Source organism: Sus scrofa, chromosome 6, assembly GCF_000003025.6.
Source record: "Sus scrofa isolate TJ Tabasco breed Duroc chromosome 6, Sscrofa11.1, whole genome shotgun sequence".
Classification (NCBI taxonomy): domain Eukaryota; kingdom Metazoa; phylum Chordata; class Mammalia; order Artiodactyla; family Suidae; genus Sus; species Sus scrofa.
Genome location: NC_010448.4, coordinates 90,052,330 through 90,068,629, shown reverse-complemented (window position 1 = coordinate 90,068,629; position 16,300 = coordinate 90,052,330). Strand labels below are relative to the sequence as shown.

Below are 16,300 nucleotides of genomic sequence, written 5' to 3'. Positions count from 1 at the left end.
GTGCTTTCTATAATTTCTCCTGGAAAAGATCCTATTAGGGCAGTTGAATGACATTACCCAGCACATCAAGTGACACGGCTGGGACTTGGGATCTCTCAGGAGAAAGGAGTGGAATGTCAGCCCGAAGGGCACCTTCCCAACTGCCTACTCTCCACTGTATCAGCCAGGGTTCTCCAAAGAAAGAGAACCAATAGGAGATATATATATATATATAGATAGATATATATATATATCTATATATATATATATATATAAAGAAGGGATTTATCGTAAGGAATTGGCTTGCATGGTAGTGGAGAGCAGCAAGTCCACAGATCCGCAGGGTGAGTCTGCAAGCTGGGGACCCAGGACCACTGAAGATGTAATTCCAGAGCAAAGACCAGCAGGCTCAAGACCCAGGACCAGCTGATGTTTCCGTTCAGGTTCAAGGTGGGAAAAAAACCAGTGCCCTAGCTGGAAGACAGGCAGGCGGAAAGAATTCCCTTTTACTTGGGAGGGAGTCCACCTTTTGTGCCCTTCGGTTCTTCCACTGATTGGACGAGGCCCACCTTCACGGCAGAGGGCAGTCTGTTTGACTCGGTCGTCCAAATTAAATGTTCATCTCATCCAAAACTTCCCTCACAGAAACACCCAGAATAATGTTTGACCACACAGATGTGCACTTTGTGGCCCAATGAGGTTGACACATAAATGACCCATCATGACCAACCCCGTCCCCTTCTTTTGGTGCAGCCCCATCGCTCACATGCCCTGGTGGGCTGACCTGTGTGGTACGTGAGCTTGATGTGCCCAAGAAGCTAGGATCCCACTCTGTCTCCTCCCTTGTCCCCAGTGTGCTTTGTCATAGAACCCTAGAAGAGCAGAGCTGAAAACACTAGGGGACCGCACCAGTCAACCCCCACATTTATATAGAGTGAAAAGGCTCAGAGAGGCTCAACTACTTGCGCAAGATCCCACAGCAAATGAATGGCAGATCCAGGTCTCTGGACCAGTTCTGTTTGAGATGAGATCCCTACAAGTTCTGTAGCAGCCAGGGGGCTCTCCCACCTCTCCCTCCTCTCAAATCTCTTTAGGCCAGTGTCAATTTCAAAACTTCAAGGAAACACATGCAAAATGGTTGGGTGCCTTTGTTGTCATCTTTGGATCACAGGGAGAAGAACAGAGGCTCAGTTGTCTCTCTTGCTCACCAAGAAGTCAATCCTTACTCCTTATAGAAGTCACGGCCCCCAGCCCAAGGAGGTCACACAGGCCAGGCTGGGGTGTCCCCGGTGGTCTAGCCCAGCTCCACCCCCATGACACTCATGTCATACTCATCATATCTCTGCAGCCCACTCCACAGCCCCCCTTAAGCTGTGGAGCAGAAATTAGGGACCATTATTCCAGTCACCCCCTCCAAAACCCTCCACACCCCATCTGTGCTGGCAGTGTGTCTGGTCTCAGCAGGAAAAGGAGGCCAGGTTTCTTCTGGAAACCCCAGCCTACGTGGTAGACTCTGACTCTGCCTCTGTCCAGCAGGCTGACCTTGAGAAAGCCACTGCCCGCTTTGCGCTGGGGATAATGAGATCATGGGAGGGAAATTGTCTGACCTGGGTAGGTACCTGGTAAATGTGAGTTGAATCAGAATCCTCTCCATGCTTAAATGCTCTTCTTCAGAAAGAATGTGGCCTGGGGTGGCTGCTGTGTTTTCAGCCTCGTGTCTCCTACTGGAATGGAAGGAGACACCTCATTAAAAGGCATAACTGGGGAGTTCCCATTGTGGTTCAGCAGTAACAAACCTAACTAGTATCCATGAGGATGCGGGTTCAGTCCCTGGCCCCCTTTAGTGGGTTAACAATCTGGTGTTGCCTTGAGCTGCAGTGTAGGTCACAGACATGGCTTGGATCCCGAATTGCTGTGGCTGTGGTCTAGGCCGGCAGCTACAGCTCTGATTCAGCCCCTAGCTTGGGAACTTCCATATGCCATGGGTGCAGCCCTAAGTACATACTTACATACATACGTACATGGCTGGGTCCCAACTGGGGAAGTAGATTTCTGTCTGTCTTTTTTTTTTTTTTTTTTTTTTTTCCTTTTTAGGGCCACACTGGCAGCATATGGAGATTCCCAGGCTAGGGGTTGAATCAGAGCTACGACTGCCGGCCTATGCCACAGCCATAGCAATGCAGGATCTGAGAGCCGTGTTTGCGACCTATACCACAGCTCACAGCAACGTCAGATCCCCAGCCCACTGAGCGAGGTCAGGGATCAACCCCAAATCTTCATGGATACTCGTCGGATTCGTCCCCGCTGCACCACAACAGGAACTCCCTCTGTCTGTGTCTTTTCTGCCATAGAGTTCACACAGAGACAGAGGTTGCAGGAGTGCAGCCACCCCCCTGATTAGCTCTGGCTCCAGCTGTCCTGAGCAAGTGCGGACACAGATCTCTCCTCTGAGCCCAGGACTCTGGGCTGGGGAGTTGTGGCTGAGTTGCAAGCTCTGCCTGTGGCCAAAGGGGGGTGACGCTGAGTCTCCCAACTCATGTGCATGAGCTGCTGGGCTAAGTGCAGAAACACTGGGGGCCCAGAATTTGCCCAAGTGAGCCTGGCTCCAAGATAGTCCTTTAGATGGGGTCACTCACACAGTCATTCTCTTGGGGTGCCATGATGGGGTGCACGCCTCTAAATCTCTCTCTCCCGACAGCCTGACAGGTAACTCGGTCCCGGATCTCATCGTCAGCACCAACCATCAAATGTGGCTCCTCTTCCAGACCGATGGCAGCGGCAGCTCCCTGGGCTTCAAGGCTTCTTACGAAGGTAACTGCTCTTGGGGAGCCAATGAGTCAGACACTGGGGTCTGGTGTCAGCAAGCCCTGGGTCCGAGTCCTGGCGTTGCCCGGCACTAGCTTCCTCTCCTTAGGCACGTGATTCCACTTCTCTAAGCCCCAGCCTCCTTCTCCAGTGGGTCTCCTGGGCTGTTTTAAGGATTATCTGGGATAAATCACTTAGAAGGCTGGCCTGCAGCCCCAGGCACACGCATCAGTTCCATCCCCAGTTGATACCTGGCTTGTGTGACCTTTGAAAGGCCCCATAAGCTTTCTGAGCCTTGGTTGTTTTTTCAGATCTTTAGACTGGAGATGGTAGATTCTCAGGCTACTCTTTGAGTGTCAGAGTGATGAGTGACTATGTGCACAGAGCTGGGGACAGACACGCACCATTGGTGACCTGAGGAGAATGCGCACAAGGGTGACCTTCAGGTCTTGGTGGGGACAGACATTGAGGGAACAGCAAATGCTGGGGCCCGGGAGAGACGGTCACTATGACCCCTCCGTGCACTGCCAAAGCCCCTGTTGGTCTATGACTGCTCGTGCAGACCCCCACGGAAAGGGGGGCAGAGGCCATCCCCAAGCATTTGTCGAGGCCCTGGTAGGTATCCCAGCCTGGGCTGGCACTAGGGGAACAGATGCATGAGACTTGCTTCAAGGGGCCTGGACTTTTGCAGTCAGAGGAGGAAACACATGAGCTGTCATTAAAGCAAGATGATTGCAGCCAACAGAGCCAGTGCGAGCACAGAGAAGGGGAAGCCATCCTTTCTGGGGCATGGAGACAGACTTTATCAAGAAAGGGAGAGAGTTCCCACTGTGGCTCAGCAGGTTAAGCACCTGACATCATGTCCATGAGGGTGCAGATTCCATCCCTGGCCTCGCTCAGTGGGTGAAGGATCCGGTGTTGCCATGTGCTGTGGTGTAGGTTGCAGATACAGCTCGGATCCCATGTCGCTGTGGCTGTGGTGTAGGCTTGTGGCTGCAACTCCAACTCAACCCCTAGCCTGGGACCGTCCATGTGCCACATGTGCAGCCCTAAAAGTAAGGAAAAAAAGTGAGCTTTAAGTCTTTAAAATGACGAGGTGGCTGCTAGAGAGACAGGAGGCCATGGCAGGGGAGAGAAGGCATCCCCCCGATGCAGAGACCCAATCATTCTCCCTATTCAGGATGATTTGGGGGGAGCAACTCCAGAGGACTCTTGATCCCCCAGCATGTGTCACCAAGCCCCAGTGGACCAAGGGCTCTTCCTGCACCAGGACCTGCACTCCGTCACCAGACTGGGTTCACAGGAGGCAAATCTGTGTCCTAGGGCTGCCCTAACAAAGTACCACAGCCTGGATGACTTCAACAACAGGACTGTATTTGTTCCTAGTTCTGGTGGCTGAAGTCTGAACTCAGGGCATCAGAAGGACTGTGCTCCCTCTGAGACTCGGGGTAGAAGCTCCCTGGCTTCTTCTTAGCCTCTGGTGGTGGCCATCGATCGGGAGCTTGTAGCTACATTTTTCTAATCTCTGCCTCTGTGGTCACACACAACCCTGTGCGTCTCTCTCTCCTCATCTTATAAGGAGCCCAGTCATATTGGACTCGGGGCCCACCTCACCTTAACTTGATTACTTCTGCAGAGACCCTATTTCCAGATGAGGTCACCTGCACAGGGACCAGGGGTGAGGATTTATTTAGCACATCTTTGGATGAACATGATTCAATCTGCCACAGAAGGCCAGCTCTTCTTTCCTGCAGTAACATGGTCAAACCAGGATATGTCCGCTGGGGGTAAGGTGATGGGTGCTGTGTTCCAAGAGGAGGAGGCATGCATCTCAGGGAGACCGGACAGCAGCTAAAGACCACTTGTTGGGTGACAAGTGCCAAGTTCAAATCCTAGCTCTGTCACTTTCTAGCTCCGTGGCAGGCCTGGGAGCCTCTCTAAGGCTTTGTTTCTTGACCTGTGAAACAGAGGTAATAATACACCATTGGTCACGGGGCTTCTGTGAAGATTCAGTTTAGATAAAGAATGTGAAAACAAAACGGTGTGAGTTACAAGGTGATTAGTGAGTAACTAGGGAGTGAGCCAAAGGTAGTTAATGAATGGGCTCTTCTGGAACATAAAGTTACATACCCGCAGCTCTGAGGCCATGGAAGGAGCACCAGCCAAGCCATCCGGAGATGGTGATTCAGGTCCAGGCCCTGCCCTCACTTCTTTGGAAGTGGGGATGGGTTTAGACTTGAAGTTTCGAAGGTTTCCCCGTTTCTGAACATCTACGGATATTCGGGAGTGAACATTTCCAGAAGTGGGGGCGGGGGATGATTCTGTGTCATCTACATTCCCCCTAACCTTTCCACATTTGATCCGCGGCTCAGCAAAGACAAAAGTAACACGGGCTTGAGGGCGATGATGGTACAGCAGTCAGCAGATAGTGTGCAGAAAGATCTCGAGGGAGAGAGAGCAGTTGGCTCAATTCCCAGGATAAGATGGAGTGGGAAAAGAAATACCAAGTCCTGTTTGAAGGTTCAAAAAATGAGCTACTAGCATTGATCCCAGGGAGTGAGCCATGCTTTATTCTACCCTGATCAGGCGTCAGAGCATCGGGCATAGATGTGGGGACCTCAGCTTGAGATGGATAAAGGAGAGGACTTAAAGTCCAGGCCAGTGAAAAAGGTTAATGGCCCCCTGAGTGCTTATTTGGGGGAAAGTGGTCTCAAGGGAGACTGAAGAGTTGTGTCCAAATATTTGAAGGGTTGTTATGTGGGAAAAAGGAATTAGACTTGTTTGGTGTGATTTCACTGCAGAGGAAGGGACATACTTGTTGAGAGCCTTCATGTTCCAGAAGCTGCATGTTCATCGTCTCCAGGTTTTCCAACAGTGTCACGCAAAGACTTGGGGTGCCCTTGGGGACCCCTGAGGAGGTGGGATGGGGGTGCCCAGCAGGGAGGGTGCTGACCCTGCTCCATGTCACCTCTTCTCCTCCTCTAAGCCTTCTTGTAAGAGGGGGTCCATAGCTCAGCACTAGTTTGATCAGGACCGTTGCATCTCATTCAACACTCACGGCTGTGTGACAGCTGCTCTTTCATAGAAGAGGAACCAGAGACTCAGAGGGCATGTCACCTGCCCAGGGTCACAGGGAAGCGTGGGACCTGGCAGAGTCCAGATTCAATCCTGGGTCTCTCTGACTTCAAAGCCCATGATTTTCACTTAAACCAAAAGTCTCCCAAAGCTACAGAGTTTCAATTCCTTGTAAAATCTTTATGGACGCCAAGGCTTTGCCCCACATGGGCCACACACATATCACAAGCCCAGGTTCCTTGTTACTGGAGGTGGGGGTTTTGTTTGTCAGTTCATTTATCCATTGCACTCAGTCAGTATTGACTGAGCTCCTGTCCTGTGACCAGTACTAGGCTCGGCGCTGAGGTTAGGGTAGGAGCAACAGACACTGGGCTTAAAAACATACCCTGCGTGACTGCTGGCTATGGGCTAGGTGTGGGCTGGACTCCTCCTAATGTGTGGTGTCACAAATTAGGAAGAAAGAGAGCGTGGGCATTTAGAGGCCTCGCTAACCTATAGGGGCTACGTGGTTCTGTGCACAGAGGCAGCAGGTTCTGTGAAGACAGGAGGGACTCGGATGGGACCAGAGCAGGCGCATCCCAGTCTGGCCCCCAGCTACGTGGCCTTAGGCAGGTGACGTGGTCTCTCTGAGCCCATTACCCATAAAATGGAGCTGGCAATGTGACTGTATCGCATTGGTAGCTAGTGTTAGGAAATGAGATGACAGGAGTCTCCTGCCTGGCACAGAGGGGCCGTCCCGAGGAGCTGCTAAAGTCCCGTGATGACCGCTGCCCTCCTCCCTAGGGTGTATCCTCCTCTGCTGGGACATGTGGCTCCCTGCCTGTCCCCCGGGTGGCCAGAGCTTGCTCTGATAGCCCGGTCCTGGGTTCCTGCCTCACCGTCAGTCCCCAGACTGGCTGGGAAAGGAGCTGATTCGTGGGGGCCATCATGTAGGATGTGGAGGCAGAAGGTGCAGGAGGCAGACCCCAGTCACCCAGGGCCTCGTGGCCTCGTGTCCAGCAGGAAGAGAAGCCTGGGAAGGGTTCAATGTCAGGATGGGCCTGCCTTTCCCTTCTTGTCCCTTTGACCTTGTGTGTGAAGGTGACACCCACGGGTCTCACGCCTTCATGGTGAGGTGCCCTCTTCTGTGGAGCAGGTAGGTGTTGGGTTCCCTAGGGCCTGACATGACAGTGTCCCTCCCACCTGCTCCGAGCCTTTCTCCCTGCGGCCCTCTGGTCCCCTCCACCTCCCCGGCTCTCCCCTCAAAGGTCCTGCCCCCTCAGCCTCTGTGCTCAGCACTCATCCTCTTTTTCTAGAACTTCCCACCATCAATCACATCTTACTCCCACAGCTTCAACCTCAGCCTAAGCCCTGGTGACCTCCAGCTCTGCTCCCCACTTGCGTATCAACCTGTGACTCATCTTACGTAGCCCCCCGCCTCAGACAGCTCAGGCCCAGCCCATCTGCCTTGGGTCTGTTCTGGCTGCCATAACGAAATACCATAGACCAGGTAGCCTGAATAACAGAAATTTACTTTCTCATGATTCTGAAGACTAGGAGACCAAGACCAAGTTTCTGGCTGATTCCATTTCTGGCCTGGGCTAGCTTTAGAGGGCTGCCAGGTGTCTTTCTGGCTTGCAGATGGCTGCCTTCTCACCATGTCCCACCTGGCCTTTCCTCGGTCTGTGCACAGGGAGGGAGGGAAAGAGTGCAGTTTGCTGTTGTCTTTTCCTGTAAGGGCACTAATCCTCTCAGATCAGCCCCCACCCCCATGACCTAGTTTACCCTTGAGTCCCTGTCTCTAAGTACAGCCACACCAGGAGTAGGGCTTCAACATATGAGTGTGGGGGAGACACTCGCTCAGTCCACTAACACCATCCGAAACCAAGCTCTCCATCTCCACCCCGACCCCCATACCCCCTGCCCCGGAGTCCCCATCAGCTGTACCATCCACGCCATCACTCAGCCTCACCTCCACCTCCTCCTTCTCCCTCTCCCACTGCTGACTTGGTCCCCAGACTCCGTCAGTTCTCCCTCTACAGCGACCCAGCTCCTATGTCACTGACGTGGCTAAAGCCCTCATTACCACTGACCTGAGTGATGATACCCTCCTCCTACCCAGCATCCCTGAGTCCAAACCTCTCCCCACCCCCACCCGACCCACCTGCCTCACACAACACAGGGATCTTCCTAGACTCCAGATCTGGCACAGTTCCCTGCTACTTAAAAAAAAAGAAACAGAAGTTCCCGTCGTGGCGCAGTGGTTAACAAATCCGACTAGGAACCATGAGGTTGCGGGTTCGGTCCCTGCCCTTGCTCAGTGGGTTAACGATCTGGCGTTGCCGTGAGCTGTGGTGTAGGTTGCAGACACGGCTCGGATCCTGCGTTGCTGTGGCTCTGGCGTAGGCTGGTGGCTATGGCTCCGATTGGACCCCTAGCCTGGGAAACCTCCACGTGCCGCAGGGGCGGCCCAAGAAATAGCAAAAAGACAAAAAAAAAAAAAAATAGAAACAAAACAAACAAACAAACAAAAAACAACTTAATGACGACTTCGCACTACTTTCAGGATAAACCACAATCATTGACGTGGCATCTGAGGCCCTCCGTGATGATTATTCTAAGCCAAATTCTGGCTCCTGAACCCGTTCGAGACAGATTACCTTTTATTAATCTATCTAGTCTTACAGGGCCTCGCCCAGCACCTGACACACAACATGTGCTTAAATTGTAATGACTTTTTACTCAGGCACAATCGGGCGCCCTTCCTCAACCCCCTCTCAATCCCCTTTTGACCTGCTCTCCCACCTCCCAGGACTCAGGTGCCAAGAGCCCACATTCTCCACTGTCCCCATAGGCCTGGGGTCAGATGAACCGGATTTATACTCCGTTCTGCCATCAGCTCTGTGTGATCGTCAGCCCATCCCTCCATGTCCCTGAGCCTGAGTTTTCTCATCTGCGAAGAAGGGCTGGGGAACATTCATCATACAGGGCTCGCGAGTGGACTCGTGCATTGAGACCCCAGGATAGGGCCTGGATTTTGTAAACATTAAGTTCAAAAGCCAGCTCCCCTCTGCTGCTTCCCTGGTCCTGCAGCTCTTCCTCCAGCCTGCACTCGTGACTCAAAGCTTCTGAATGACCTCTGTGCCCATCATAGCCCTCCTTTTATTCCAGCTCCCGGGGGATTTCATCAGAACAGACACCTTGGCCCAAGGATGAGAAAGTGGCAGAGATGCAGATGTTCTGCAGGTGGCAGGATGCATCTGAGGGCAGACACATGCCCCCAGGCACACACGCCCCCATCAGCATCCACACCCCTCTGCCCCAGGTCAGGCGTAGGGAAGCTTCCTTGGGACAGGCAGGGGGCCCTGCGTCATTGTACCCCGCCTCCAGCTGCCCCTTTTAACACTGTTAACAGTGTGAGCCCCTGGGTGGGAAAAGTTCAGGATTTAGTTTCCAGAAATTCCTCTGGTTCTGCCTGCCACAATCCCAGGTTGGTGTCAGGGACAGCACTTCAGCTCCATCAATATCTGAGTCCTCAGAGACTAGAAACCCAGGCCCCCTCCATGAGGGCAGCCAGCTGTAGGAAATGCATTCATAGTTGCAATTGCTCTGCTTCCCAGCAGAACAAGAAATATTTAAGGAACAGGCAATTAGCACTTACCAGAAACATTATAAAATTACATACAACTTGCTAACAAGTTTTAGCATCAATCTGGGAGTCTCCTCGCTTCCTGACTTGGAGTCTGGAATCTGGCAGCCTCATGCTAAATCTGGGAGGCCAGCCCAGGGGAGGAAGGAGCAGGGGCCCTGACTCTGGAGATCTGGAGGAGCAGGGCGGTAGAGATCACGCAGAAAGGAGGCCCCAAGAGTCCAGGGGACTTGTGTGGGAAGTAAGGTCCCCTGTGTATCCAACTCCTTCTAGGCTCCCATTGTGTGTTGCAGACTCTGTTTAGACTACGAGAGCCCACATGGATAACAAGACAATTGATGCCTTGACCCAAGCCATTGTCTTCACCAGCATCCAGGAAGGGCCAGGAAGGGGGTGGGGAGGGGGGGGCTATCAAGGAAGGGTGGCTAACCTTCCCTGAGGGCATCAGGAAGGCTCCCTAGAGGATCTGTGTCTGAGACTGAGACTCGTTTGAAGGATGGAGAGGAGTTGGCCCGACATCCCTGAGAGCGAGGGTAGGCCGACTTAGAAAGTGGACGTGTGCCTAGGGTTGAAGCTAAACCCTCTGCAGGATAAAGTTTGAGCGCAAGCAGGGAGAAGACAGTCAAGCCTAACCCCCTGCCAGCGGTGTCTTGTCCCCTTGTCCAGAACTGAACCCCAGAGGTGGCACAAGGGCACCTCCTGAAGGAGTTGGCACTGGAGCTGGGCTTGAAAGGAGGCCAGGGGCAGCAGGCCGGCATCCTGACTCCATTCCTTTTCAGACTCTGCCTTTCCTCCTATCAGAAGGTCAAGCTCATGGCCATTTTCAGCCTCAGGTCTGCCGTGTCAGGACCTCTGCCTCTTCTTTATCCGAAGAAGCTGAGAGGCCCAAACTTTCTAACTTCACCCAGGAACAACACAAAGCATGTTCCTCAGATGCTCACTGGATTTCCATAATATCCTTAAAGCGTTCTTAGGCAGCGGGAGCTAGAGTTTTGCTAGATACAGGCGGCAGCTGCCTCCTGTCCAGGTGGCCCAGTGGGACGCAAGCTATGCCTGAATCTCTCTTGAGTCTGGGGGCAGAGGATGCTGTACCATTAATGTTTGGCAGAAAGTCATTATTAAAGAGATCGACTCTCTGGGAATTGCTGTTGAGGCGCAGTGGAAATGAATCCAACTAGGAACCGTGAGGTTGCAGGTTCGATCCCTGGCTTCCCTCAGTGGGTTGAGGATCTGGCATCACTGTGAGCTGTGGTGTGTCCAGCAACTGTAGCTCTGATTGGATCCCTAGCCTGGGAACCTCCATATGCCATGGGTGCGGCCCTTAAAAAAGCAAAAAAAAAAAACAAAAAACATATATATATATATATGTGTTTATATATATATATGTGTGTGTGTGTGTTTATATATATATATGTGTGTGTTTTTATATATATATGTGTGTGTGTTTTTATATATATATATATATATATATATATAGAGAGAGAGAGAGAGAGAGAGAGAGAGAGATCTACTCTCTAAACAGGGGCTTTTGCAAATGGCAAGCTCCCATGTGACGCTAATGCAGACAGCTTGGAGGCAGCCTGGATGGTCTCCGTGTGTATATTTACTGCATTCACCCGGTTTCCCACCCTCCTTCAGCCTGTGACCCACCCCTAACTGTGTGGTGCGGGAAGGAGAGGGGAGGGAAGAATGTCACCTACTTGATCCGCTCACACGTCCATCCCCTTCGTGAGCACTGTGCTCACAGGACGTGCACAGATACCCCGAGGGGCACACACATAATCTCTCTGTCTTGCCTGCTGGCGCCCTTCCCATCATCAGCAGGAAAGGCGAGTGGGATGTGGTTCTAAGGAAATCCTGGAGATCCAGGCATGCCCGGAAGTCATCTTAATGCACCACAGACGTCCTGGTCCCTTGTCAGGCGTCTATGCTGGTTGAGCATCCTGGGTCTGGCGCCCCCGGATGCCTAAGACACTGTGCTTGGCTCTGGAGAAACAGAGCAGAGCGGGTGGGACCTCGGCTTTGAGGAGCTGATCCCGGCTCTTAACGGTCTCCTCTAACCTCATCTCTTCTCATGGTCACATCCTGCCACATTGAACTTCTAATCATTCCCCGAAATAAAAATTAAAAAAAAAAATTTGTCCAGGGAGGCTGGGAGCGAGAGAGAGCTCTCCTAAACCTGTCTGGGTGACTCCAGGGGACAGCCCAAGGGACGCACTTGAGCTGACACTGAAAGACAATTCTTCCTGGCAGACAAGCAGGGGTATTCATTCCAGGGGAGGGGATAGCAGGCACCAAGGTAGAGCCGCACGGGAGCCAGCTGGGCTCTGCCACCATCAGGACAGCAGTGACCACGAGGAAACACTTCCTCGTTACTGGTTACATGCCATGGGCCAGACGTTTTGACAACTGTCTTCCATACCTCAACCGATTTAATCCTCAAAACAACCCTGCAGGGCAAGGCGGCTGTCATTATTACCATGTCCCTATGATAGGTGACAAAACTAGGACTCAGGATAAAGAAGGGGCCCAAGGGCTACCACTGAGCGTCAGAGCCAGGGCACTGCTCGGGGACCTTCTGACATCAGGGCCCTGTTGTGCCTCCCAAGAGGGGGCTCGGTTTTGTGGGGTGTAAATCTCAAGGCTGGAGATGGACAGAGATGAGGCTGGGGTAGGAGAGGTAGGCGCAGGACTATATGCCAAGGAGTTAGGGTTTTCATCTGTGCATCGTGGGAAGCCGTGGACGAGTCACGGAGCAGGACACACTCTGATGGGGGCTTTGTTTCTGAGCGATCTCGCGAGTAGAGGGAAGAGGCAAGGGAACAGCTCTCGCCAAAGGTCTCGCCAGATGAGAAACTGAAAAAGGCAGTGAGGGGAGGGATGGAGAGCAGAGGGTCAGGGGAGGAGAGCCACCAGGAGGGGGTTGGCAAGGGCTGCGGTGGTGGGGAGAGGAGGGCAGAATCCAGGCTGATTCCCTGGCTACCTGGGCGAGCTCCCCAAAGCCTTTCTTCCTCTCCCAGCCCCAGCCTGAGACCAGAGCTGTCTCCCCTGCACCCACCCACTCCTGGCTCGCATCCCTTACACTGTAACTATCTCTAGAGTCACCTGACTGTGAGTTGTCCGAGGTCAGGCAGCTCTGTATCTTTAGCACCGAGCATGGTGTTTGGCACAGTTCCCGTGCAACGCATATCAGCCGTGCTCACACCTTGAGCAGCGCACTCTCTGTGCCCCAGGCACTGTGCTAAGTGATCAGCAACAAATAGCCAAAGCCTGCCTCCACGGGGCTTGTGGGGACAGTGGGCGGGAGGGGAATGAGAAAGGAGGAGGCCAACCTGGCAGCCAGCAGGACGCCAAGGGGCTGAGATGGTGAATCTGCTTGTCCCCAGTGCCCAGCAGACAGTAGGCTCCAGAAGGGCAGAGTTCGCCCTTTTTCCCACCTTCCATACCTGCAGTGACTGGAACAGTAAATGAACAGATGCACACGCGCAAAGAACAATCGGTGCTACAAAGGAAAAGACGGGGGTGCAAGGGAGCAAAGGAAAAGGGGCACCTCTAAGAAGCATGGCAGGGAAGGCGTCTTTGAGAAGGTGACATCTTAAGCTGAAGTCTGTAGTGGGAGCAGTCAGCTGTGTGACATTGGGGAGGAGAGGAAGCTGTGACCCAGGCTTAGGGAACAGTGAATGGACAAAGGAACATATGAAGTCCCACCCCGTCGGAGAGGCCTCCAGTTGCAGCCCACGCTTGGCCTCCCCTCTCCCTCCACACGGCACTGTCCCTTCTTGGAGCACATCAGATAGTGAATTTATAGAGACACAGATGCAGTTCCTTCTCTGCGGACGTTGTCGTACAAGAGGATTCCAATTTGGTGTTAGAAATTGAAAAACCTGGGGAGAAGACAGTAAGGTTGATCACAGATGATAGGAATGAAACAGCCGAGAAGGGGGAAGCAGATCCGCTGAGCTGCGGAGCCGGGTCGTGATGGAATTCTGAGGGTCTTTGAAGCATGCGTCTCGTGCTGCTCAGCTTGCTTCTGGTAGGCAGGAGAGAGAAAGATACACACACACACACACACACACAGAGAGAGAGAGAGAGAGAGAGAGAGTAACACTTGTAAAGTGGAATTCTCTTAAGCCAGATAACAGGAAACTGCATGCATGATTTTCTCCAAGTCAAAATCTGGCTTATGGATTTGCAGTTTTGGACCCTGACATTGGGTTTGGTGAGCACTTGGCCAGGAGGGTCACCGCCAAGTGCCCTTTCTGGCAGGTCCAGGGAGCCCCTTGCAGGAGGCCAGGGGGGCTTGGTTCCTGAGTGCTCCCAGCAGGGGTTGGCTCTGGGCTTGGAGGGAAGATCCAGAAGAGGACAAGGGGTATCTGGGGGCCAGAAGCCAATCCCCTTGCCTTCCTGAAAGGAGCTCTCCAACTCTCAAACCTCCCTTCTCTGTTCTTCCTCTCCCCCTCCTGCACCCAGTCCTGGCTCTGTGGTCTGCACAGGCCCCTCTCCAACACCTTGAACCTCTTTGCCAAATGCGCCCTTAAACCTGACCTCCCCCGAGATCACCATTACCAGCAGCCCTCTCCAGCACTGGACGCTCATGCCTGCTGACCCCATGAACTTCACAATTGGAGAGCTGGGCTCCTGTGCTCACTCTCTGGTGCTGTTCCACCCATGCGCAAACCCTTCGCTTTTGACCTGGCCTGTCACCGCCTCTGCCATTGCTACCCTTCTCATCGATGTCTCCAGTCTCTCCCTGTCCGCCCCACATCTTACTGTCACCTTGCCTCTCAGTTTTCTCAACTCCTGGCCATGCAGACTCTGCTCTCCCGTGCCTCTGAAGCCCTGACCCCACCCACCCTGCTCTGGGACCCCTCGGCCCTTCTGCGCCTCCACTCATTCCTCCCTCTATTCCCGTTCGCCTTCCTTCTCTTGGCCTCTCCATCCCATCCCCTCTCGCTCTGTTCACGTCTTTCCTCCTTTCGCCTAAGCCCCATCACACCTCAGCCCTTCTTTGAACCATATCCTCCTTGCCTGCCCCACCCCCGCCCTTCCATTGCTTCTCGTGCACAGAAACCAAGCCACACAGCTCTGCTTGGAAGTGCCCGTCAACAAGTCATCGCTGCCCTCCGCGGCCCCCCGGGGTCCCTGGCTGTCCATCCGGCTGTGATTCTTCCGCTCCCGTCTGCGCCAGTGTCTGCCTGGTACAGACATTCTTGTCGACATCGCATCCTTTTCCCCACAACTGGTCCCCTCACCTTTAGCAAAGACCATGACACCTCCTCCTCCTCCTCTTCCACTCGGAACGTAGAGCCTGTGTCATCACAGGGTCTTCTTCAGCCTACTGCCCTCCTACCCAAGAGCTCCTCCTGGTCATCTCTTCCCCCTTCCCCCATCACAAGGGAAGGAGAGTTTCCTGGTCTCTAAGGCGAGGCCCCCAGTGGCTCTGGTCCCAGGCCTTCCCCCAGTCTCGGGCTGTCACTCCTCCACATCTTCAGCTCACCATCCAGCTTCTCCCATTCATTCATATTCTTTCTCTCCCTCCGTCCCTCTGTTTCTGTCTCTCTCTCTCTCTGTCTCTCTCTCTCTTCCCTAGAATTTAATTATGGTCAAGCTTCTTCGACCTTAAAACGCCTGCTCAGTTGCCCCTCGCAGACCATATTCCTCCTAAGTTGCCACCTGACTTCTCTCATTTCCAAGAAACGCCTTCTCTACAAGTCGTCTTTTCCTGCATTGTCTTCCTCTTCTCCCGTCCAGTGCCAGCCCCATCCTTACATCCAGATGCCTGCCAGTGTCCAGTGCACTCCTCCCACTGACCTGCTTTCCGGTCCTTTCTAAGCTTCCCTGCCACATCTAATGCTGTTGGTCTCCTTCCTGAAACTCATTCTTCTCCAAGTTTCTGGGACCCCTGCCCAGTCCAGGAAGCCAGCAAAACAGCTCCCAGATTGTTGCGAGCCTCCCACTAGGATACAGGCTCCATGGTGGCAGGGCCTGTGTCTGCCTTGTTCACCACTATACACCCCCCATGACCAACACAGTGGCTCACACTAGGTAGGCACCCAGATGCTTGTTGAGTGAATGAGTGATCTCCTCACCTTCAGACTTGCAACCCCCAGACCATTCTCCAGGCAGCAGTCAGGGTGATCTTTTAAAATACACACTATGAAAAGCCCAGTGGGATGGAATGTTCTTGACACCCCCCACAGCGCAGTCCTTTTCATGGGTACCTTTGCCAGCCTCATTTCCCATCACTTTATAGAAGGTGGCATGGTGGTTAAGAGCCCTGGAACCATACAACCTGAGTTTGGACCTCAGACTCACCATTTCCTAGCTCTGTGACCTTGGATAATTTCATGACCGCTCTGTGCCTCAATTTCCTCACCTTTAAAACGGGGATAGTAGTGCCCTTCTCACAGTGGTACCATAGGGATGGCATGAGTCATTGTATGTAAAGTGCTCAGAGGGGCTGCTGGCACGTAATAGCGACTGAGCAATCAGTTCTCTAACCAAAGTTGGTTATGATCATAAGGATTGCTTAGTTATCATCACTGCTACCTCTGCAGTCTACCAGCCCTCTGACCTCTGTGACTCTTCCCCCACCTGAAGGGCCCTTCCTCGCCCCTGCCCCACTCATGACTTCCTTTTTTTCTCAGCTTTATTGAAATATAATCAACATATATCATTGTGTAAATTTAAGGTGGACAACATGTCGTATCGATACATGCATATATTGTGAAATGATGGAGTTGCCATCATGGCTCAGTGGTTCATGAACCCAACTAGTATCCATGAGGATGCAGGTTCAATCCCTGGCCTCGC

General features: G+C 52.9%; 1 protein-coding gene across 1 annotated transcript in view; it reads left to right on the top strand.

Moving 5' to 3' along the window:
* The window catches only part of CSMD2 (CUB and Sushi multiple domains 2), a 646,642-nt gene that overhangs the window by 356,350 nt on the left and 273,992 nt on the right, over nucleotides 1-16,300 (top strand). Inside the window, 1 exon segment of the mRNA XM_021095859.1 lies at nucleotides 2,678-2,790. Within this exon segment, the coding sequence (XP_020951518.1) occupies nucleotides 2,678-2,790 (113 nt within the window).